General features: G+C 37.4%; 1 protein-coding gene across 2 annotated transcripts in view; it reads right to left on the bottom strand.

Annotated features, from left to right (window-relative positions):
* Positions 1 to 25,657, bottom strand: part of SCFD2 (sec1 family domain containing 2) — a 439,667-nt gene that overhangs the window by 394,859 nt on the left and 19,151 nt on the right. For both annotated transcript variants that reach the window (XM_082728303.1, XM_082728304.1), the window contains exon 2: positions 23,199 to 23,367. In XM_082728303.1, coding sequence (XP_082584429.1) covers positions 23,199 to 23,367 — 169 coding nt within the window. The remainder of the gene's footprint in view (positions 1 to 23,198; positions 23,368 to 25,657) is intronic.

Genomic DNA, 25,657 nt, shown 5'->3' with positions numbered 1-25,657 from the left:
AAAGTAACTCAGTCAGAGAAAAACAAATATCATATGACTTCACTCGTATGTGGAATTTAAGAAACAAAATGAACAAACATAGGGAAAAGAAGAGAGAGAGAGGCAAACTAAGAAACAGACTCTTAACTGTAAAGAATAAACTTATGGTTAGCAGAGGAGCAGTGGGTGAGGGGATGGGATAAATAAGCAATGGAGATTAAAGAGTGCACTTGTGATGAGCACTGGGTGTTGTATCTAAGTGCTGAATAACTAAATTCTATACTTTAAACTAATATTACACTAATGTTAACTAATGGAATTTAAATAAAAATTTAAAGAAAAAAGAAACTGAAAAAAAAAATTCCATCAATGTAATCCAGCATATTGACAGGTTAAAAAGCGAAAATTACATAATTATATCAAACTGATGCAGAAAAACCTTCGAAAAGATTCAACACCCATTCATGATTTAAAAAAAAAAAAAACTTTCAGAGAAAATAGATAGAGACACCTCCTTAGTGGATAAAGAGCACCTTCAAAAAGAAAAAAAGAAAAAAATACAGAGAGCATTACACTTAATAGTGAAAGACTGAATATCTTCACCTTAAGTTTGAGAACAAGGCTAGGATATCTGTTTTCACCATTCTTATTTCAAATAATGTTGGAAGTACTAGCCAGAGCAAAAATGTTCAAAAGGAAATAAAACATCATGAAGGAATAAATAAAACTATCCCTATTTGCAGATGTCATGATTACCTACACAAAAAAATTCAAAGGACTCTACCAGAAAAATGCCTAGAACCAAAGAATAAATTTAGCAAAGTTTAAGGATTTAAGATGCACATACAAAAATTAATGAATTCTCTATATATCAAAAATATGTGGACATAGATATAAAATTATAATCATACAGTACAATCACTCAAAAAAGAAATATTTAATATAAATCTAACAAAACACTCAGAAGGCTTTAATGCTGAAAAGTATAAAAGACTGATGAAAAATAAAGACAATCTAAATGGAGTAACACACTGAGTTCACTGGTGTAAGACTCAGTGTAGCAAAGATGTCTATTGTCCCCAAATTATTATTAGCTTAATGTAGTTTCTATCAAAATCCAGTATTTTTACAAACATAGATAAGATTATTCTAAATTTTATACAGAAGGCAAAGGAACTAAAGTAGCAAAAATAATTTTGAAAAAGAAGTTAAAATAAGAGGAATCAGTGTACCTGACTTTGAGACTTATTGTATAGCTATATTTATCAGACTGTGTGGTATTGATAAAGGGATAGATATACAGATCAATGGAACAAAATAGAGAACCCAGAAATAGGTCCAAGGAAATGATTTTTGTCTAAGGTGCTAAAAGTGATTCAATGGAGAGAAAATAAATGGTACTACAACAACTGGACATGTATAGGCCAGAAAGAAACAAACAAAAAGGCGAAACAAAAGAAAAAAACCTCAATCCATCTATACTTTATAAAAAAAAAAAAATTAACTCACACTAATCACAGACTTGATAGGAGGAAGATGGCCAGGAGATTCCTAAGCTCACTCATCCCATCAATACACCTGGATAACAGTCACATCAGTGTAACTAACTAGAAAACAAAGCAAAACTGGCAGAACAGACTCTCCTCAGTCAAACACAGGGAGAAGGCCACATCGAAAAAAATGGTTTAAAAAAGAAAAACCAAAAAAGCAGAGTCCTAGTTAGGAACGAAACTAACCAGGTGGACTAACCACAGATGGCTTTTTGGCTTTTTCCACAGTTTGGCAACTGTGGCCATTGCTGCTATGAACATTGGGGTAAAGGTGGCCCTTCTTTTCACTATAAATGGATAAAGAAGATATGGTCCATATATACAATGGAGTACTATGCCTCCATCAGAAATAATGAATACCCAACTTTTATATCAACATGGACAGGACTGGAAGAGATTATGCTGAGTTGAAATAAGTCAAGCAGAGAGAGTCAATTATCGTATGGTTTCATTTACCTGTGGAGCATAAGGAATAACATGGAGGACACTGGGAAATGGAGAGGAGAAGTAAGTTGGGGGAAATCAAAAGGGAGACAAACCACGAGAGATTGTGGTCTCCGAGAAAAAAACAAAATTTTGGAGGGGCTGAGGGGTTGGGTGAGCCTGGTGGTAAGGTATTAAGGAGGGCACGTATTGCATGGAGCACTGGGTGTGGTGCATAAACAATGAATCTTGGAACACTGGAAAAAAAAAAAAAAGATTAACGACAGATGGCAGAGATAAGACAAGCACAAAAAAAGGAGAGGAACAGACACCAAACCTATCACTCCATACCCCAAGTCATGCATTTGGAAAATGAGTCTCTATAACATTTTGAAAATCAGACAGAGTTAATATCATGAGTCTTTATAATCAGTGGAGCTTAACACTGGGAACTTCAAAAATCAGTGAACTTGACTCTAGGAGAACCAGATGGCTACAGGAAACTGAGTCCCAACCCTTAAAAAGACAGCATAACAAACAACCCCACTGAGATACAGCATAGAAGCAACAGTTTATTTTTGATAACGGCTCTTAAAATCTTTAAAATACCCGCTTTATTTCATTTTGACTCTTGGAATTCTGTGCTGTTATAAACAAATCCAATATGATACATTTTAAGGTGGAGTGCAGTAAGATGTGTGGGTTTCTCTGTGTTTCTTTTCTTTCTTTTTTTTTTTTTAACAGTGGGAATCAATGCTTTTTCATTTAAGGCTACTGCATGCATCAAACACTTCTGCATTTATTGTAATTTTTTTTAAAAATCACCTTTTATAGTTGGGTGAACAGATTTTTGTCCTGCATCTGTCCAATTTATTTGCTTTTTAAACATTAGCCTATGGTAGTAATTTATGTAGAATAAAAGCATTAAAAAGAAGCAAATCATTTGCTGTACCTGGGGTACCTGGGGTACTTGGGAAGATTTATTTACTAATCTCAGAATGTATGCAGGAGGGGTAGGGATTTCTGGGGGACTTCTTCAAGAATAAAAGAGATGGCAGGTGCCATTTCTCCCCGCAGCCTACATACCTGGACACCTACAAGAACAAGCATGAATATTCTTGCTAACACTGTACACTTTCCCTGGAATTCTCCTGTGCATCTGCTCCATCCAATTCAACCCACTCTCCAGGAGTTCCTCCAAAGCAGCACCTGAAATGTTGCATTTTGTAAGCAGCCCCAGAATGGCCAGCACCACTCCAATTTGACTCTTCCCAGGGAAGAGGGGAAGAAAACCACATACACCAGTTCAACTGCAGCTCAATAATGGACTCGGGACAGACATCTGATCTGACTGCTGGCCATACCTATGAACAGAAACTTCACAGGGTGTAGCACAAAGAGAATACCATGCAGTTTGGGGTCACTGCAACCTTAACAGACCAGAAGCATACTTATATGTCTGCTGGCTCTGCCAACCAATATAAGCCTTCCAAGGGACAATCCAGGGAGAAAATCCTGTAGTTTCATGTAATTGAAGTTCTGGCAAGTTTAAGGCAACCCCAGACATTCCCCTTGACAGCACAGAGACCAAATCCTGCCCACAATGGGCAAAGAGGGCCATTCTAGCTAACTGGACTGAAAGCAAATATGGCTCAACCACAAAAGTGGGTGCATACAACACACAAACACATAGGCGAGATCTCTGATGTACCATGTTCTGGTGAACAGAAGACATTGCGCTACAGGCACTACTTTCAAGATCAGGAGATGCTGCTAACTTTCCTGACACATAGGAATAGACACAGAGAGTTACACAAAATTAGGAAATAGAGGAATACATCCCAAATGAAAGAACAGGAAAAAAACAAAATAAAACAAGAAAAGAGCTAAATGAAACAAGGTAAGTAAGATGCCTGATAGAGAATTCATAGAAATGGTCACAAAGATACTTAGTAGACTTGAGAAAAAGTGGACATTCAGAGAGAGATCTTCAACAAAGAAATATAAAATGTAAAAAAGAACCAATGAGAGTTGAGGAACTCAATAACTAAAATTAAAAATACACTAGAGAGAATAAATAGTACACTAAAGGAGATAGAGGCATGGATCAGCAAACTAAAAGACAAAGTAGTGGAAAGTAATTAAGCAGAAGGACAAAAAAAAAAATACAAAATGAAAACAGGTAAGGGAACTCAGTGACATTATCAAGCATAGTAACATTTGCATTATAAGGATCACAGAAAGAGAAGAGAAAGAAAAGGAAGAACACTGACTTTAAGAAATAATAACTTAAAAATTCTCAAATCAGAAGACATAGACATCCAATTCCAGCAGGCATAGAAAGATCCCAATAAAATCAACTCACCAAGACACATAATTAAAATGGAAAGAGTTGTGACAAAGAGAAGATTTTATTTGTTCTTATTTTTTTTTAAAGAGAGAATTTTTCAAAGCAGCAAGAGAAAAGAAAATAGTTACATACAAGGAAAACTCTGTAAGGCTGTAGGCTGATTTTTCAACAGAAACTTTATAGGCCAGAAGAAAGTGGCATGAAATAGTCAAAGTGCCAAAATGAAAAATCTTACAACCAAGAATACTTTATCCAGCAAGGCTATCATTCAGAATAGGATAAAGTTTCCCAGACATACAAAAGCTAAAGGAATTCACTACTACTAAACTACCTTTACAAAAAACATTAAAGAGAATTCTTTGAGTAGAAAGGCCATAAACAGGAGTAAGAAAATTAAGAAAGGAAAAAAAAATTTCACAGGTCTATACAAACATAATGAAAGTAGTAGATTAATCACTTATGAAAACAGTACATATGTTAAACCATAAAAGTAATAAAATCAATTATATCAATAAAAATCACTCAAGGGATTCACTAAATAAAAGGATGTAAAATATGATATCTTACTCATAAAACATGGGGAAGAGGGAATAAAAATTTTGTGCTTTTAGAATGGGTTCAAATGTAAGTAAACACCACCCTAATACAGACTATGTGTAAGATGTTATGTATAAACCTGATGGTAACCACAAATCAAAAACCAGAAACAGATAAGCACAAAATAAAGAGAAAAGAATCCAAGCCCATCACTAAAGAAAGCCATCAAACCATAAAAGAAGATAGCAAAAGAATAAAGGAAGAGAGAAGAACTCTAAAAATCACCATATAACGGGTATCAAAATGGCAATAAGGGAGTGCCTGGCTGACTCAGTCAATAGAGCAAGCAACTCCCAACTGAGGGTCATGAGTGTAAGACCCCATGTTGGGTGTGGAATCTACATAAAATTAAAAACAAAACAAAACAAAATGGTAATAAGTAAATACATACCAATAATTACTTTGAATATAAACAGCCTAAACACCCAATCATCAAGACATAACAGTATCTGAATGGATTAAAAAGCAAGACCCATCCATTTGCTGCCTTGAGTAAACTCCTTTCAGCCCTAAAGAAAAAGGGAGATTGAAAGTAAAGCAATACAAAAATATTTATCATGCAAATGGAAGCAAAAAGAAAGCTGAGGTAGCAATACTTAGACAAAACAGACTTTAAAACAAAGACTGTAACAAGAGGCAAAGAAACACACTACAAATCATAAAGGGTACAATCCAACAAGAAAACATAACAATTATAAATATATATGTACCCAACATGGAAGCACCCAAATACATAAAGTAATTATTAACAGGTATAAAGATAGAAACTAATAGTATACAATAATAATAGGGAATTTTAGCACTCCCACTTACATCAATGGATAGATCATCCAGACAGAAATCTACAAGAAAACAGTAGCTCTGAATGACACAGTGAACCAGATGGATCCAAAAGGTATATTCAGGGGCGCCTGGGTGGCTCAGTGGATTAAGCCGCTGCCTTCGGCTCAGGTCATGATCTCAGTGTCCTGGGATCGAGCCCCGCATCGGGCTCTTTGCTCAGCGGGAGCCTGCTTCCTCCTCTCTCTCTGCCTGACTCTCCGCCTACTTGTGATCTTTCTCTCTGTCAAATAAATTAATAAAATAAAAAAAAAACTTAAAAAAAAAAAAGGTATATTCAGAACATTCCATCAGAAAACAGTGAATTACACATTCTTTCCAAGTGCACATGGAACATTTGACAGAACAGACCAGATGTTATGCCATAAAACAAGTGTCAACAAATCCAAAAAGACTGAAATTATATCATGCACCTTTTATGACCACAACAGTATAAAACTAGAACTCTGTCACAAGAAAAAAATCGAAAGAACACAAATACATGAAGGTTAAATAACATGCTACTAAACACTGAGTGAGTCAACCCAGAAATGAAAGATATCAAAAAAATACATGGAGACACAAGAAAAAGAAAACATAATGATTCAAAATCTTTGGGATTCAACAAAAGCTGTTCTATTAGGGAAGATTACAGCAATTCAGGCCTACCTCCAGAAGCAGGAAAAAAACTCAAACAACCAAACTCTATACCTAAAGGAGCTTGAAAAAGAACAAACAAAGCCCAAAACTAATAGAAGGAAAGAAATAGATTACAGCAGAAATACATGAAATAGGGACTAAAAATACAGTAGAACAGATCATCAAAACTAGGAGGTCGTTCTTTAAAAAGATCATCAAGTTTCATGAATCTTTAGCCAAATTCATTAAAGAAAAAAAAAAAGAGGATTCAAAAAAATATCAGAAGTGAAAAAGGAAGGAAAATAACTGACACCACATAAATACAAAAGATTAAAATTCTTCTATAAAGGAAAATTATAGGGCCAAAAAATTAAACAAACTAAAAGAAATGGATAAATTCCTAGAAATATATAATCTCCCAAAACAGAATCAAGAAGAAATAGAAAATTTGAACAGATCAGTTACTGGCAATGAAATTGAATCAATAATCAAAAAACTCAAAATACAAAGTCCAAGGCCAGATGGCTCTACAGTTGAATCTGTCCAAACATTTAAAGAAATAATACCTGTTCTTTTCAAACTATTCTCCCCCCAAAAAAGAAGAGTATGGAAAGATTCCAAAGCCATTCTTCAAGGCCATCATACCCTGATTCCAAAACCAGATAAAGACACTACAAGAAAACTACAAGCCAATATCTCTGATGAACACTGATACAAAAATGCCCAACAAAATATTAGCAAACAGAATTCAACAATATGTTAAAAAAAATTCTTCACCATGATCAAGTAGGATTGATACCAGGGATGGAAGGGCGGTTCAATATTCACAAATCAATGTGATATATCACATTAACAAGAGAAAGGATAAAAACCAGATGATCATTTCAATATATGCAAAAAAGTATCTGATAAAATACAACATCCATTTATGACAAAAACCTTCAACAAAGTAGGTTTAGAGGAAACATACCTCAACATAAGAAAGGCCACATATGAAAAGCTTACAGCTAACACCATACCCAATGGGAAAAACTGGGAGCTTTTCCCCTTAAATCAGGAACAAGACAAGGATGTCTATTCCTAGCACATTTATTCAACATCGTACTGATAGTTCTAGCCTCAGCAATCAAACAACAAAAAGAGAAGGCATCCAAAATCAGCAAAGAAGAAGCAAAACTTTTACTATTTGCAGATGACATGATACTCTACATAGAAAACCCTAAAGAATCCACAAAAAAACTACTAGAACTGATGAATGAATTCAGTATGGATACAAAATTAATGTATAGACATCAGTTCCCTTTCTGTACACTAATAATAAAGTAACAGAAAGATCTTAGAAAACAATCCCATTGCCAACTGCAACAAAATAAAAAAAACTGGGAATAAACTTAACCAAGGAGGTGAAAAACCTGTACCCTCAAAACTATAAAACACTGATGAAGGGTACCTGGCTGGCTCAGTCAGTAGAGGATGCAACTCTTGATCTCAAGGTTATAAGTTCGAGCCCCACAGTGGGCACAGAACTTACTTAAAATAATAATATTATTGCTATTAAATAAATTTGTTTATAGAAAAAACACTGATTAAAGAAATTGAAAACACAAACAAATGGAAAGATACTCTATGTTCATGATTTAGGAGAATTAATATTACTAAAATGTCCACATTACCCAAAGCAATCTACAGATATAATGCAATCCCTATCAAAATAACAACAGCATTTTTCACACACAGCTAGAACAAATAATCCTAAAATGTGTATGAAATTACAAAAGATCCTGAATAGCCAAAGCAATCTTGAAAAAAAATGAACAAAGAAGTACCACAATCCCAGATTTCCAGATGTACTACAAAGTTGTAATAATCAAAACAGCATGGTAATGGCATAAAAATAGACACAGACATCAATAGAACAAAATAGAGAACCCAAAAGTAAACCACAATCTTGTGGTCAATTAATCTACAACAAAGGAAGCAAGTATATACAATGGGAAAAAGACAAATCTCTTCAACAAATGGTGTTGGGAAAACTGGACTGTGACATGCAAAAGTAAAAATTGGAACACTTTCTTATACCATATACAAAAATAAACTCAAAATGAATTAAAGACCTAAATGTGAGACCTAAAACAATAAAATTCCTGGAAGAAACCACAGGCAGTAATCACTTTGACATCAGCCAAAGAAACATTTTTCTAGATATGTCTCCTTTGGCAAGGGAAACAAAAGCAAAATTAAACTAATGGGACTACAACAAAATAAAAAGCTTTTATGTAGTGAAGGAAGCCATCAACAAAACGAAAAGTCAACCTATTAAATAGGAGAAGATACTTGCAAATGACATATCTAGTCAGGGATTAATATCCAAAATATATAAAGAACTTATACAACTCAACAGCATAGAAATAATCCAATTAAAATATGGGCAGAGGACATGAATAGACATTTTCCCAAAGAAGACATACAGATGGCTAACAGACACATGAGAAGATGCTCTTTATCACTAATCATTAGTGAAATCCAAATCAAAACCACAATGAGATACCACCTTACACCTGTCAGAATGGCTAAAATCAAAGCCACAAAAAGTAACAAGTATTGGCAAAGATGTGGAGAAACAGGAAACCTCATGCACTGTTGCGGGAATGCCAAGTGGTGAAGCCACTAGAGAAAACAGTATGGACACTCCTCCAAAATTTAAAAATAGGATTGCCAAATGATCCAGTAATTCTGATACTGGGTATTCACCCAAATAAAATAGAAACATTAATTCAAAAAGACACATGTGCCCTTATGTTTACAGCTGCATTATTATAGTAATCAAGTTACGGAAGCAAGTTTCCATCAATAGGTAAGTGGATAAGAAGATGTGGTATATATGTACAACAGAATATTACTCAGCCGGGTCTTTTTTCTCCTGGTATTTGCCAAGAATAGAGTCTGGCCTCTAACTGTGGTCAGAATTTTGGGAATGACTAAGAAACTATGCTCATGTATTGTATTCACTTCTGCAATCGAATGCTCTACCCCTGAGCTCTACCCCCACTTTTGGATAAATATTATAACTGCATTGTGATACTCAACTGACATCAATTAAAGAAAGCTTTGCAAAATGTTTTTTACCCTTTAATAGAGGAAAATTATTTATTTAAAACCTGTCTCCAGTGTTTATAGCAGCATTTTCAATAATGTCCCAGGGTATGGAAGAGCCCAACACCTGTTTACTGACGGATAAAGGAGATGTGGTGTGTATATATATATAATGAAATATTACTCAGCCATCGAAAAGAATGAAATCTTGCTATTTGCAACGATGTGGATGGAGCTAGAGAGCATTATGCCAAGCATTGTCAGAGAAAGACAAACACCGTATGATTTCACTTATGTGTGGAATTGCAGAAAATAAATGAACATCAGGGATTAAAAAAAAAAAAAGAAAAAAGAGAGAGAGAGAGACACAAGCCAAGAAACAGACTCTTAAGTACAGAGAACAAACTGAGGGTCCCTGGAAGGAAGGTGGGTGTTAAATAGATTATGGGGATTAAGGAGGGTACTTGTGATGAGCACTGGGTGTTCTATGTAAGTGTTGAATCACTAAAATCTACACCTGAAACTAATACATACACTGTATATTAACTAACTGGAATTTAAGTAAAAATTTGGAAAGAAAAAAAAAATAAAAATTTTTAAGGATTTAAAAAAAAAATACTACTCAGCCATAAGAAAGAATAAATCTTCCCCTTTGCAACAACATAGATGAACGTACAAACTATAATGCTAGGTGAAATAAGTCAGTAAGAGAAAGACAAATACTGCAAGATTTCATTCACATGTGGAATTTAAAAAACAAAATCAACAAAAAAAAAGAGAGAGAGAGAAAACTAGACTCAAGTATAAGAAAACAAACTGGAGGTAACTGAAGGGGAGTACTTGGAGGGATGGGTGAAGTCAGTGAAGGGAATTATGAATATACTTATCATAATGAGTACCAAGTAATGTACAGAATTGTTGGAATCATTATATTGTACATCTGAAACTAAAATAACACTGTATGTTAATTTTACTTGAGTAAAGAATGTCCAAAAAGTTAATCATAGACTTAAATGTAAAACATAAAAGTATAAAACTTCTACAAAAAAATCAGATAATCTTCAGAATCTAAGGTTAGATAGAGCTCTTAAACCTGACACCATAAGCACAATCCATAAGAGGAAATCCTGATAAACTGAACTTCATACATCATCTTTAAGAGGATATGCAGATGGGAGGGAAGCTAAGATGGTGGGACAGTAGGAGGACTGTAGGCCGTAGGCAAGTCTTTTCCGTGGAACACAAGTAGAGCTCTGAGTGTACTCCCCTACTCCTGGAGAGAAGGCATGCAAGCCACCCGGGTACAGATGGTACCATCTGAGGATTACCTAAAGCACACAGGGAGAGACTGTTTGCTTTTCTTGGAAAGCATCTGTGAAAGGTGGGTTTCACAGAGATGCCTCTTCAGGGACAAAAGAGCTGGTGGGCACCATTTCCCTTGCCTGCCCTTCAGCACAGGCACAGAGATACCTGCTTGAGGGCATCTCGGGCCCAACACTGGCTCCCTAACCTGCTTGCTCCAAGTTCCACACCCCTGCACTCTGGCATGACTGTCCTTCTCAGTCAAATCTGTATCAGTCCTAGTGTACTGAATCCCTCCATCAGAAGTCCAGCACAGCTCCCTACTATACCAGGTCCCTAAAGTTCGGCGTTTTAAGTCAACAGGTTTGGCTGAGACCGAGTCCAGAAGGCACTAAGCTGCTCCTAGAGAGAAGGCAGGCAAGCGACCTATAGACAGACAAAAAATGGTGGAAAACGCCTGGGGGACACATAGGGGAGAGATTATCTGCTCTTTTGGGAGTGCTTCCCGGAGAGGAGCAAGCACAGAGACCCCTTTCTGGGGAAAAAGGAGCTGCTGGCACAATTTCCTGCCCCCACTCCGGAGCATAAACTAACTTCAGTAAACAGCACTGTGCCAAGACTAGTTGCCTAACTTGCTCACACTAAGTCCCACCCGACCCCACCCCCACACTCTGCTGGTACTGCTTTTCTTGGGCAAGTGTGCCTAAGAACCAGCACAGCAGGCCCATTCCCTAGAGGACCAGCAGAAACCCTTGTCCAAACCATACCTTCTGACCAGTTCTGCAAGGCTTCTACTCTAGTGGAAGCAGAATCAGGTCCCATTTAACAAGCAGAGCAGAGCACACCTAGGTAAATCTTGCCACACTCTGGCCAAGGTCCAAACACTGCCCACTGCATGCAAGAAGAGCCTCTGCAGACAGCTGGCCTGAAGGAGAGAGCAGCCAAAACACAAGTACCCTGATGCTTTAACAACATTATCTACAATAGCAATTATTATAAGAGCCCAAATGTCCATCAACTGATGAACCGATAAATGGATAAAGAAGATGTGAAGATACACACACACACACACACACACACAGTCACACACAATGGAATATTACTCAGCCATCAAAAAGAACAAGATCTCACCATTTGCAATGATGTGGACGGAGCTAGAGATTATTATGCTAAGTGAAATAATTTAGTCAGAGAAAAACAGATACCATATTATTTCATTCATGTGGAATTTAAGAAACAAAACAAATTAATATGGGGGAGGAGAGAGAGAGACAACTGAAGAAATAGACTTTTAACTATAGAGAACAAACTGAGGGTTGCTAGAGGGGAGATTGGGGGATGGGTTATATAGGTGATGGGTTGTAAGGAGAGAAGTTATTGTGATGAGCTCTGGGTGGTTTATGTAAGTGATGAATCACTAAATTCTACACCTGAAATTAATATTATGGTGTATGTTAATAAATTGGAATTTATTTTCTTAAGACTTTATTTCTTCAATTGACTAGCAGGGAGACTGAGAAAGCATAAGCAGGGGGAACAGCAGGCAGAGGGAGAGAAGCAGGCTCCCCAGGGAGCAAGGAGTCCAATGTGGGACTCGAACCCCAGACCCCGGGATCATGACCTGAGCCAAAGGCAGATGCTTAACACCCAGTGTCCCAACTAATTGGAATTTAAGTAAAAACCTGAAAAGAAAAAAGAAGTATATCTTTGAATTAATTATACAAATATATGTACTATGATAGGCTATATAGAAATATAGAGAGGAAAATAGAGTACTTGGTTACTTGTCAAAAAAAAAAGAGAGAATATGCAGATGGATCATAAATACAGGAAAAAATTAGCTATTGGGGGAAGCAAATTAACATCAAAAGTTATCTTTGAACAAGTAGTCCTTTCCTTAGGATGGAATGTTCTAGACCCAGATATCCACAAGGCTTATAATTTACTTCCCTGAAGTCTCTGTTTAAAAGACCTTTTCTATCCCCTCCATATACCTAGGAACCACCCCAGATCCTTAGTCACTCTTGATTTTCTTACATTGCTTTATTTGCTTCACAGCAGTTATCCCTGGCTACACTATATCCACTTATGTATCTGTTTGTTCTCTTTCCCCCATTAGAAAAAAATTCCATGATGGCAGAGAACTTGTCTTCATCAAGTGCCTGTCATACAGTAGGCGATGAATAAATATTCATGAATATTTATCATATTTATTCATGAGTATTGAATATTCACTTATTCATGAATAAGTAAATTACAACATACATTAACATGCTTGGAGGATTCACTTCCATATTTTCATCCACGATGAACTTCCTGAATTTTCACCCAAATGAGCTTCCTGGATTTCAGACCTCTCCTAACTTGGACCCCCAAAATGCCTTCTTTATTGCTAAAACCATCCCATTCTTATTTTCTTTTTCCTGGAAGAAGGGCATCTACCCCTACCCTATTGATCCCAGCCACCCTACCACCAGTCACAATCCCAGTGTGACCTGGTTCTCAGAAGGCAAAAGAAAAAGAAAAGAAAGGGGCCCTTGTGCAAGAACACCAGCCCACAATAGAGGAGAGAAGCTGTAGCCAGAAGTGTGGGAAAGTCCTGCCATGCTACTGAATACACTCTAGTCTACATAACCTAAGATTTAGAAGCCCTAATAAAGGCTGTGGTTGGCTAACTCATGAGGAGTTAGATATTTGGACCGGTTGACTTTTGCTTGGCAGTAAACATCAACCTAATCAGGAATTTGTCACTCAAATATAATGAGTCTTTCTATTCCTCCTTCTCGGTTTCAGCTGCCTTCAGAGAATTCTTAGCTTTTTCTAAAGGAGCCATAGTTTCCATATAAATTATGGATCCCAAAGCCACAATGACCCAGAGTTCAGTGTTCTCAAAACACAGAGACCACAAGCCACTTTAAATTTTTCAATATGGAAAAGATTCTGGGGATTGCTTGTACATTCCTTAGCTAACAGATACCATGACAGAGTTACAATATGTAAGCAATGATAGAAAAAGAATTTCTACCTTCAAATCTTCTTTTTTTAAATACACATTAAAAAGGAATTCTAAAAAATATAACAAACATAGTTCTGTATCAAGAACTAGAACTTAACTGTCTCTGGCTTATTATTTATTTCTTAGAAGATACATTTATCCCCTCATTTTCAGAAAAGAACCCTGCTCTATTTCACCCCCATCATCCACAAATTATTCATTGATTCTTTTTTCTAAATCTGTAACTGAGACCAAATGATCTTTAGAATTCCCCAAAAAAGTTAAATATAGCAAACTGTAAGCTAAGAATAGGTGGGTCTTCCTCCTACTCAATCTGCGATATTTACTTGAACAGCTTCTTCTGTTTGTTGGGGGGGGGGGGTAGGCTATTTCTTTGTTTTTAAAGTAGCCTCCATGCCCAATGTGGGGCTTGAATTCACAACACTAACATCTAGAGTCAGATTCTCTATGGACTGAGCCAGCCAGACATCCCAAATAGTTCTGTTTGCTTTTTTTTTTTAATATTGTTTATTTTTTGGTACAAGCTGAGGAAATGCCCATAGTCTGTACCTATGCCAAGGTCATTCACAAACTGCTATGTGATAGCATAGCTCTGTGACACCCTCTTGCGTGCTGGCTTTCCACCTCAAACTCTACATTAAATATACTTTGCATAATGTTCACATACAAGTTCGGTCATTCTATCTGCAGGTAAATTTAAAATCAGACTAGTACCTCTGGCTCTAAGAAAAATTACCTTTTTTCCCTCTGAAAATGATGTCTCTAATTGTAATATGTAATTGCTACTTGGAAACCAAGGAAAGGGTAGAAAAATGTATGTCTAGTAAGAGGTGATTTAACAATGTTTGATTTCAAGGGTCTAGTTAATGACTTTGATAAAAGCCACTATCACGTTACCCGACTTTGTGAAAGTTAACAACAAACTGGCTCATCATTGTTTAGGTTGAAACCACTGTGGCATTTATCTCTTTTCCATAAGATCTACTCCATTTATTTCATTGCTAAATAGTATAGGAAAAAAACACCCCCACCTCCCAAATAAAAACTAACAAGAAAACTGGATTTAAAGTATTGCTTTTCATAAACTAGGATACCCAATGTTTCTGAATTTATGGTTTATTTATACATTTACTCAAGTAAGCATCTATCAGAGTCATGATACAGTGGAAAAGAAATGTGCCCTAGAATTAAAAAATAATTTTGTTAAATGACCTAATTCGATCACTTAGGGACAGTTTGGCTTAGGGCAAATTACTTAAGTCTCCTTCTCAAAACTTCTACTGAAATAAAGAAAAGAATAATATCCACCTTGTGCTTTTAGAGCTGCTTTTAGGATTGTTAAAAGAAAAACTACAGGCCCAAAATGGCATCACTTAGGTTAAGGCCTTAAATCGGTAAATCAAGACTTAATACGGAACTTAATTGCAGTTCCAGCCCCTCAGAAATGTAACCTTTAATCAGTCAACATGAAAATTTCCTAGTGAGTACTAGGAAATACTGGCAGACCCCTTCTGTTCCCCTTAGGAGAGTAACCTTGCCTAAAACAATGGATTCTTTGCTAATAATTTCCTTTTTACCACTCCCTCTCTACCTTTTAAAACCTTTCCTTTTCTATAGCCCTTTGGAGCTCCCCTCCACTTGCTAGAGAGGATGCCGCCGGATTCATGAATCCATTAATAAAATCAATAGTTTTTTAGTGGGTGCCTAGGGGGCTTAATTGGTTAAGAGTCCAGCTCCTGAGGCACCTGGGTGGCTCAGTGGGTTGGGCCTCTGCCTTCAGCTCAGGTCATGATCCCAGGTTCCCAGGATGGAGCCCCACATTGGGCTCTCTGCTCAGCAGGGAGCCTGCTTCACCCCTCTCTCTCTCTGCCTGCCTCTCTGCCTACTTGTGATCTCTGTCTGTTAAATAAATAAGTAAACAAAATCTTAAAAAAAAAAAAGTGTCCAGCTCCTGATTTCAGCTCATGTCATAATCTAATGATCATGGGGGCTGTAAGATCGAGCCCCGCATCAGGTTTTGTGCAGGATGTGGAAGCACCTTAAGATTCTTTCTCATACACCCTCTCCCTCTGCCCTTCTCCCTCTTAGAAAATAGCTCTTAACAGAAATGTCTGTTCATGTCCTCTGCCCATTTCTTGATTGGATTATTTGTTCTTTGGGTGTTGAGTTTGCTAAGTTCTTTATAGATTCTGGACACTAGTCCTTTATCTGATATGTCGTTTGCAAATATCTTCTCCCATTCTGTCAGTTGTCTTTTGATTTTGTTAACTGTTTCCTTTGCTGTGCAAAAGCTTTTGATCTTGATGAAATCCCAATAGTTCATTTTTTCCCTTGCTTCCCTTGCCTTTTGTGTTGTTCCTAGGAAGATGTTGCTGCGGCAGAGGTCGAAGAGGTTGCTGCCCGTGTTCTCCTCAAGGATTTTGATGGATTCCTTTCGCACATTGAGGTCCTTCATCCATTTTGAGTCTATTTTTGTGTGTGGTGTAAGGAAATGGTCCAATTTCATTTTTCTGCATGTGGCTGTCCAATTTTCCCAGCACCATTTATTGAAGAGGCTGTCTTTTTTCCATTGGACATTCTTTCCTGCTTTGTCAAAGATTAGTTGACCATAGAGTTGAGGGTCTATTTCTGGGCTCTCTATTCTGTTCCATTGATCTATGTGTCTGTTTTTGTGCCAGTACCATGCTGTCTTGATGATGACAGCTTTGTAATAGAGCTTGAAGTCCGGAATTGTGATGCCACCAAATTTGGCTTTCTTTTTCAATATCCCTTTGGCTATTCGAGGTCTTTTCTGGTTCCATATAAATTTTAGCATTATTTGTTCCATTTCTTTGAAAAAGATGGATGGTACTTTGATAGCCAAACTATGGAAAGAATCTAGATGTCCATCAACAGATGAATGGATCAAGAAGATGTGGTATATATACACAATGGAATATTATGCAGCCATCAAAAGAAATGAAATCTTGCCATTTGCGACAACATGGATGGAACTAGAGCGCATCATGCTTAGTGAAATAAGTCAAGCAGAGAAAGACAACTATCATATGATCTCCCTGATATGAGGAAGTGGTGATGCAACATGGGGGCTTAAGTGGGTAGGAGAAGAATAAATGTAACAAGATGGGATTGGGAGGGAGACAAACCATAAGTGACTCTTAATCTCACAAAACAAACTGAGGGTTGCTGGGGGGAGGGGGTTTGGGGAGAAGGGGGTCGGATTATGGACACTGGGGAGGGTATGTGCTTTGGTGAGTGCTGTGAAGTGTGTAAACCTGGTGATTCACAGACCTGTACCCCTGGGGATAAAAATATATGTTTATAAAAAATAAAAAATTAATTAAAAAAAAAGAAAATAGCTCTTTAAAATTCACTTAGTTGAAGTTTTGTTAAAGAATTAAGTGAAATAACATACTTTAAAATACCTAGCATAATGCCTAACAAAATTCAGGCACTCAGTGTTACCTTCCTTGTTCTTACTCACCTAGACAATGAGGTAAACTTGAAGTACAAAGAAGAAACTTAAAGGAAGAAATAAGATAGATTAGCTAGATCCCAAGTAGCAATGCTAGAAAGCCACTTAAGTCAAGTGAAGTAGATAAGGCTTCTCATGGATTGACATAATCATTTTTAAACATGGTCTCAATCTATTATCAAGACTTACTCAATCATTTATTCATTTTTTTTATTCAATTTATTAACACCTCTTAAGAGTTTCAGGCACAGTGACTACCTTCAAGGAATTTACAATATAGTAGGGAAGACAGAACATGTAACAAATAATTACAGTGCTGCATTTTGGCTTTTTTGTTTTAAAGATTTTATTTATTTGATAGAAAAAGCTAGCACTAGCAGGGAGAGCGGCAGGCAGAGGGACAGAGAGAAGGCAGTGCTCCCTCTCAGTACCCTGGGATCACGACCTGAGCCGAAGGCAGTTAACTGAACCACCCAGGCGCCCCAGGTTTTGGCATTTTAAGAAGTTAAGCATTGCAGAGGTTCCAAAATAAAAGACAGCTACTTTCCTTCCTTGAAGCATAGAATCCCATCTTAAGTTAGCTTAAGAAAAAAATAGTGGTTTTATTTAAATCTAGTTTCTATTTTTAATAAAAAAATACATTCGCAGGATTGAAAATTCAAAGCACAGAAACTGGTATATGGAGTAAGATATGTGGCTCCTCCCTCTGTCTTTACTCATTTCACTAACTTCTCAGTGTGCCCCCAGACTGCAGCATTCCTCTACAGAAGAAGCCAACATCACCAGTTTCTTATATATTTTTCCATTTATATATTTTTTCCAGTGCATTTAGAAGCAAATATGTATATTTCACCCTTTTGTACAAATAGGCATGTTATACCTCACTTTTTTCATTTGAAATACGTCAAGCTCACTGCTTATCAGTATACAAACAACTTCTTTATTCTTCTTTCTATTTCAATAGATATTTGAAGTTCCATCACATGCATAACACAATTTACAGAACTGATTTGCAATTACAAATTAGTGATGACTGAATGTAATAGGTTATTCTATATGTGTGCAGAATACATCCAAGAAAGAATCCCACAAGTAAGTATTGCTTGGCCAATTTTTCTATGTTTTGCTAACACAATGAGAGCATTTAATATATACAAAAATTAGAATCTAGACATCTCCAAACTAATCTCTCCTATGCTCAGATTTGGCTTCATACTCTCTTAATTCAGCATCTTCATTCGACACAGGGATCCTGCCCTTATCACTTCAACAAATATCCTTTGAGTGCCAGGTAATTGTTCTAGGCATTGGGTACATTACAGTGAACAAAACAGACAAATCTTCTTCCTCTGAGGGAACTTCCTAGCAGGGAGTTTCTCTATAGCCCTCTAGGAAAGGAAGACACAAAAATACAACAGGGGGGCACCTGATGGCTCAGCTTAAGTTAAGCATCTGCCTTCAGCTCAGGTCATGATCTCAGGGTCCTGGGATCGAGCCTCACATCAGGCTCCCTGCTCAGCACGGAGTCCACTTCTCCCCCTCCTTCCTGTTCATGATCCCTTTCACTGTATCTGTCTCTCTCAAATAAATAAAATATTTTTTAAAAAATACAACATAGATAAGTATATTAGACAGTGCTAAGGAGCAAAACAGTAAAACAGAAGGGAAATGTGAAATGCTAGAGGTGCTAAGATGGAAGAAAGACCTGAAGGCATATGGGGAGCTTTGGGAGAAGTGGATAATGGACCAGGCAGAACGAGCAGCGACGTGGGTCATGGGTTTGCCTAGAGTCAGGGGCAGCAAGCCGGAAGTAGCAAATGCACCTGGGCAATCACCTGATCGCTACTTGAGGAACTGAACAAGTAACAGGTTAGACAGAGTGGAGTTAGGGCAGAGAATAGAAACTAATTTCAACAGAAGGAACACGTAAGAACAGAAAGGATTCTGCCTCCTTCTTGAACAAAAGACTCCATGTAATCCAGGGACCAATGGACAAGGACTGGAAAGCCAAATCATATAATTCATCTAAAGTTATCAATTTCTCATTTGCATTGGCAGTAACTTTAATCGCTAGGATTATACACAGCCTTTTATAAAAATTATATTAGTAAATTTTGATTATCAAGGATTATATCATAGTTAGAGATCTGCTTTCTAAAGATTATCCCATGCAGGCAGATTGTTTATTGCCAAGCACCCATCTGTTTTCATTTTAGCGCTAATTTTTTATCCTCATGCTCGTTTCCCTGAGAAGTTTTGGGGGGGGTGGTGTAGGAGGTAGTAATGGTTGTGATTATCTTGATGGGATTAGAGTTTATACTACAAAAGCTGTAATTCATTTCAATTCCTCTTTTGGAATTGAAATTGATCAGTACAATTCTCTCAGTATTCCAAGCAATTGTCAAGAAACTACCTAATTTTTCTCTTTATTGCTTTAAACCTTTATTTGTCACTTTCTCACTACATCTCTCTCTACCTTCTGCAGACTGACTCCTAGTCCTTCTACTTCACCAAATCTGCTCTCATGAAAAGTTTTCTTTATTCAGATCCTTCTAGAACTCATCCTTGCCTTTGACATTTATGACCATGCCCTTTTACTTGGATGGTTCTCAAAACTCATATTTTACGATAATACCCATTCAGAATCAAATGAGAGGAAAAGGCACCCAATGGAAATAAAGACTGGGGGGGGGGGGTTAATTAATATATGATTTTTTTTTTTTTAATTTTAAAAACCAAGAGCCTTAGAGGGCTCTTGGTTTTTAAATGAGGCCAATGCGCTCATTTTATAGATGAAATAAAGAGGTACAGAAAATGTATCAGTTAGGAAGATTTTGGTTGCGAGTAATAGAAAACAGAAACTCGATTTGGCTTAAACAATAAGGAAGCATACTCTCCTACATAATATGGGGGCCAGGCACAGTATCCCATCACTGCTCTCCTCTGTGACGCCTGTGGCCATGCCACCTTCCATGTGTCAGCTTCAACTTCAGGTTGTAAGCAGAATCCCTCAGCACTTTCAGGACTTAGTCAGAGTCCTGAGAATTGGGGGAGGTTTAGGGGAGGAAGAGGGGAGAGCACATATCTTTCTTGAGTCTCTCTCTTCAGAAGCAAAGAAACCTGATCAAGAAGCCCTAGGAAGACTTTTTCTCTTATCACCTCCCCATTTCTAAAGCCATAACTGACAAGGGAAATGGGATTCTAAGGCTGGTTTGGCTCAAGCCTTAGACTAAGCTTGGAGTAGAATGAATGCTGGGGAATCAAGATTAAATAAATTGATCACAATCACAATACAACTCGTAGATCTAAGAGATTCTTTACATTTGTCCTACTACACTTGTCAGAATTTGCTTGGTCCCACTCATTAACACTGGATTCAAATCTTCTCTCTTCTTGAAAACTTCTCTGGGGTGCTCACTTGTTTTTTTGTAATTTTCTTAGACTTCTGAGGAGTCAGCATAGAGTAATGGTAAGCACTGACTTTAGAGATAAACTACTGGGGTTCAAATACAGGTCCCACCAGTTCTGACTGTATGTGCCATCTTAGGCATGTCATTCAATCTCCTTCTTCATCTATAAAAGGGGATGGTAATAGAACCCACCTCACAGAGAGGTTGTGGGAATTAAACCAGTCACAATATATAAAGTGATGAGAACAATGCCTGTTACACAGTAAATCCTATATAAGCGTGCACTATTATTATTAAAGGGCATCTACTGCTTCCGCCTACTCAGCAGCCTTTCCCCTTCTTTGGATAAATGTTTCCACTTTCATTTGAAGAGCTACCCCTTCACCAGGCCATACAATCCTGGCACAATTCTCAACCAGTATGAACTGCTCCCAGTCACCACTGGGCAGAGTGTGGGCACAAAGCCTAAGTGAGGCCAATCTCACATTTTCCCTTAGAATCTGAAGCTTAAACAGAATGCCTCATGACCAAAAAGAGTTAAAATTCAGTCTCTCTGATCTCAAGGCCTTAAAGAGGTTTTTCCTAAATTCTAGACCCTGGAACTGCGTTGACCTTTCCAAAATCTGATTAAGAGTCCTTCCTTTAAAAGAAAAAAAAAGTCCTTCCTTTGATTGTGTCAGCTATCCAATCTCTTTAATAAACTCCTATTTTTGCTGAAATTAGCCAAAATTGATCTGTATTGCCAGTGTAACTGCTATGTTGAGTGAATAGGACTCTCAAAATTAAATTATCAAGTAACTTCATTTTTGTCTCTCACTGTCTCTTTAAATCTATTCATGAGCCCAGCTCCTCTCTCGGCCCTACGGAGATAGCATAGAAGTTTAAGAGCGTAGCTCCGAAGCCAAACCTTCTGGGCTCAAATTCTAGACCCACCCCCTGCTAACTATATTACTTAAGGTCTCTTTGCCTCAGTTTCCTTACTGGTAAAACGGGGGGAAAACAACACTTACCTCATTAGGCTATCATAAAATTTAAATGACTCCCCAAATGTAAAATGCCTGGAAATGCACTTAGTACCCAGTTAGTCCTGAAAAACATTACTGCTGATGACACTGGGGATTTGGTGAGGTGGTCTTTCTTCCTCACACCCCATCCTATCCAGCCCTGACCATTCCTGTTTCCATACCTATGCTCACATTAGCCCTTCTCTTGCTCTGAATTCTTCAAGATATAATTAAGTCAAGCATCACCACTTCCACAAGGCCCACATTGATCTACAAAGACCCTGTGGACCTGATCCTGTAGGATTTATAATCTGTAACAGACACCTGGGTCTTGACTTTATGTAATTTCTATTGTGTTTTGATTGAATCGGTGTGTAAAAAGGACTACCCAATAAGAAAAGTAGTGCCTGAAGGCAAAAATGATACTTTCCATTATTTTATGTCCTTCATATTACTTAGTCCAAAGAAGGCTCATAGTTAAGTCCTTGATAAGTAACATCTGACTGGCCCTCTAAACAGCTACAAACATCTCCAATCACAATTGCTTCCGGGTTTGTATAGCTTCAAGCCCATAGGCCTATGTTTTAGTATATGGACTACCAAAGTGAGCCCATGGCCTGTGCTTTTCATGTGTACCTAAGTCTACAAAAAAGACAGGGTGCAGAACTTTCCATTTTCATCCCACACTGGCCCATACACCCCAGGCACCCAATAAATGTTATGAACTGCCTAAAAAATAAATAAATAAATAATTTTTTTAAAAAGCTGAAAAATTTAAGAGCTGAAAACTAATTCCAGATATGATAGGAAATTCCTAATGTATTTGCTACTTTTAAGATTTGAAACTATAATGCAAAATACCCTGTTTTGTTTAAAAACAGAGAGATAAGGGAAACAGATCTCAGATACTTTTTCACCTTCTAATACTTTTTTTTTCTCATAAGAATTATTGATGAAGGACAGAGTAGAGGAGGTGACTATTGTAAGCTTTTTATTGCCATGTTTCTGGAAAAATGTTCTTCTATTTTTGAAACTCTGCATAACATGAAGTAATCCATCTTCTTTATCTGATTTCTCTAAGCATGTGAAAAATACCCACAGAAATAAAAACTCCTCTCCTTGATGTCCCAGAGCATATCCTTTACATGTAGAAAGATGGCGCTGGTTCATAGCTTTGTGTGAAAAAGACCACTGGGAAAAAGAAACTGAGTAAACCTGGATTCAATTCCATGTGAAACCATCTGAGAAATGGAGATGTATAAACTGACTCACCTAACTGATTCTCAGAACAAACTAATATTACATCTAAATGATATCTCTATAAATGACAATCCATACTTTTAGGTTTATTGTGGTTTAATCGGTATGGGTTATTTCAAAGTTGGGGGGGAAAATGAGTTTTTCTAAATGTCATCCACTGTGAATTTTTCAACCAGGCCAACTCGTCATTGTTTCCCTCTTACAGAAACAGGTGGCCTCAGGGAAATAGAAAAGAGAAGAGGGAGAAGGACGAAAGAAGGAAAAAAACCTGTATATCTTACTTGGATTGTGCAAGACAGCCTGGTGCAACCATACTCTGATTTTTCTCCTCATTCTGGAGTGCCGTAAGCTCCACCATGTTAACCATCACATCGTTGGTGTGGCCTGGAAGCTGGGGCAGAACTGAGATGATCTTCTCTACCAAGTTGTCTCCATGATGTCCAGTGGCTCCTGTTTAAGAAGACAAAACAATATAAACTCACAAAATGGGAGGGTAAAAACCTGGATTAATGTTTTATAATGGACCTTCTATCAAGATTAATATATATATTTTGTTTCTGTCACATAAGCCAATAACATAAGCCTAGCGTTTTCCCCTCTGTAACACTAACCAATCAACCTGTGCCTTGTGCGTTGGACTAAATGTTCCATGAGGGCAGATGCTGTGTCTGCTCTGCACTCTGGTTACTACTATATTCCTAGCACCTAGCACAGGGTCTACATATGGTAGGTATCAATAAACATTCAATAAATAAATAAGTAATCAGCATATATTCAGCCAGGAAAATAGTGTCATCGGAAGATATTGTTGTAAGATTTGACAGCCGAACTTTATTTTACTGATGAAGACATTAAGGCCCAGAAGGGCTTAGAGACTTGACCAATAATAGCAGACCTTCCCTCTGCTAGAATCCTATCTTCAAAATGGCAACTGTTTATCTAGTTCACCCTGAACCCAGCATGTCTAGCAGGCAACTTGGCAGCTAGCAGGCTCTCACTAAATATTTTTTAGATTATGGGTAAACTAAATGAATGAATGACAGAAACATTTAGAGTACTTTCTGTGTACCAGGTACTGTTCTAGGTACTTCACATGTATTAACTCTTCTAATAACAAATGACTTAGAACCTCAAGCTGAAATTCAAGACTTATGACATTGTGTAATATTTTTTCCATGAAACCAAGTTATCTTTCCAAAAAACAACATTGCTCAGGAGACCTCCTTCCAACAATGGGTGGGACTTGGCACATCTTGTTTTGATCCCACCCACTCCAAATCAATCAACCTTTTGTTTCCTGATGTCTATCTCTATCTATGTTATTTTTGCCATGTCATATTAATTGGACAGAACTAGGGACAAAACACCAAATCAGACTCCAAGGAATCATTGTCGCCACCACCATGATCTTCATCACCGGAGCTAACATTGAAAGCCTGTGATGAAGCAGGTATTAAGTTTCATACTGCATATTTATTATCCACTTAATTCTTACAACAACTCTAATAGATGGGTATTATTATGCTCATTTATAGAATAGATGATTCAGTTTAAGTAACTTGCTCAGTATTAGGTAACTTTGTAAGTTACAGCGCAAGAATGCAAACTCAAAAGGTAGAAACTGCCAAAACCACACTATTAACAACAACAAAAATCAGACCTATTAAAGTGACTTAAGACAGAGCCAACAAGGGCACCTGGATGGCTCAGTCAGTTAAGTGCCTGCCTTCAGTTCAGGTCATGATCCCAGGGTCCTGAAATCGAGTCCCACATCAGGCTCCCTGCTCAGTCGCAAGTCTTCTTCTCTAGCTCTGCTCTCCCCCATTGCCCATCCCTCTCCTTGTGCTCAGTCTCTCTCTCACACAAAAATAAATAAATAAAATCTTTAAAAATTAATTACCAAAAAAAAAGACAGAGACAACATGAGTGCACCTAAGATGACTTCTAGGGGCATCCTGGTGGCTCAGTCATTAAGCGTCTACCTTCAGCTCAGGTCCTGATCCCAGAGTCCCGGGATCACGCCCTGCATTGAGCTCCCTGCTCAGTGGGAAGTGTGCTTCTCCCTCTCCCACTCCCCCTGTGTTCCCTCTCTCACTGTGTTTCTCTCTGTGAAATAAATAAATAAAATCTTTAAGATTACTTCCTATGGTGAAGATGAAAGAGTTCATGTACCACTAGTCAATCATTCATTTGTTAGGCTTGGAAGGAACCACATCTTATTTCTGCTACGTATGGTTTATGGTTGTGCTCTTTAAATCCTTGCTGAATAAAAGCCTAGTGACTCTAAGTGTCCTGAGATCCAAATGGGGGTCAGAAGTCCCTAAGTGAATTATACTCTTCAGCCTGGAATGGAGATACTGGGATTACCTCATAGCATCATGAATTTCTCTCTCCACCAGTTCCCTTATGACTCACTAAAAAATCTCATAAATATCCACTCATCGCTAAAATAAAGTTTCTTTGAACTTGGTGCCCAAAGAATAGCTGCTTCAAGTTATTCTTAGTTTTCGACTGCTATTTTTTGACACATGGTACACACAAGTGGTCTATAAATGATACCATTCTTTCCTAACTTCTTTAATTCCTAGAGTCTTGCTGCTTTTCACTCCTCCCCCTATGCCAAAGTCAGGGAGGGGTCCTTTCTAAGTTCGAGTTCATTAAACCCTCTACGAACTGTTGACTAATCCAGTCCTCTTGAAACTCTCCCAAGAAGTCAAAACATAGCATACTTATTTTTTAT

This window comes from Mustela nivalis (genome assembly GCF_964662115.1).
Source record: "Mustela nivalis genome assembly, chromosome: 4".
NCBI lineage: Eukaryota > Metazoa > Chordata > Mammalia > Carnivora > Mustelidae > Mustela > Mustela nivalis.
This window is presented reverse-complemented; position numbering and strand designations above follow the sequence as displayed.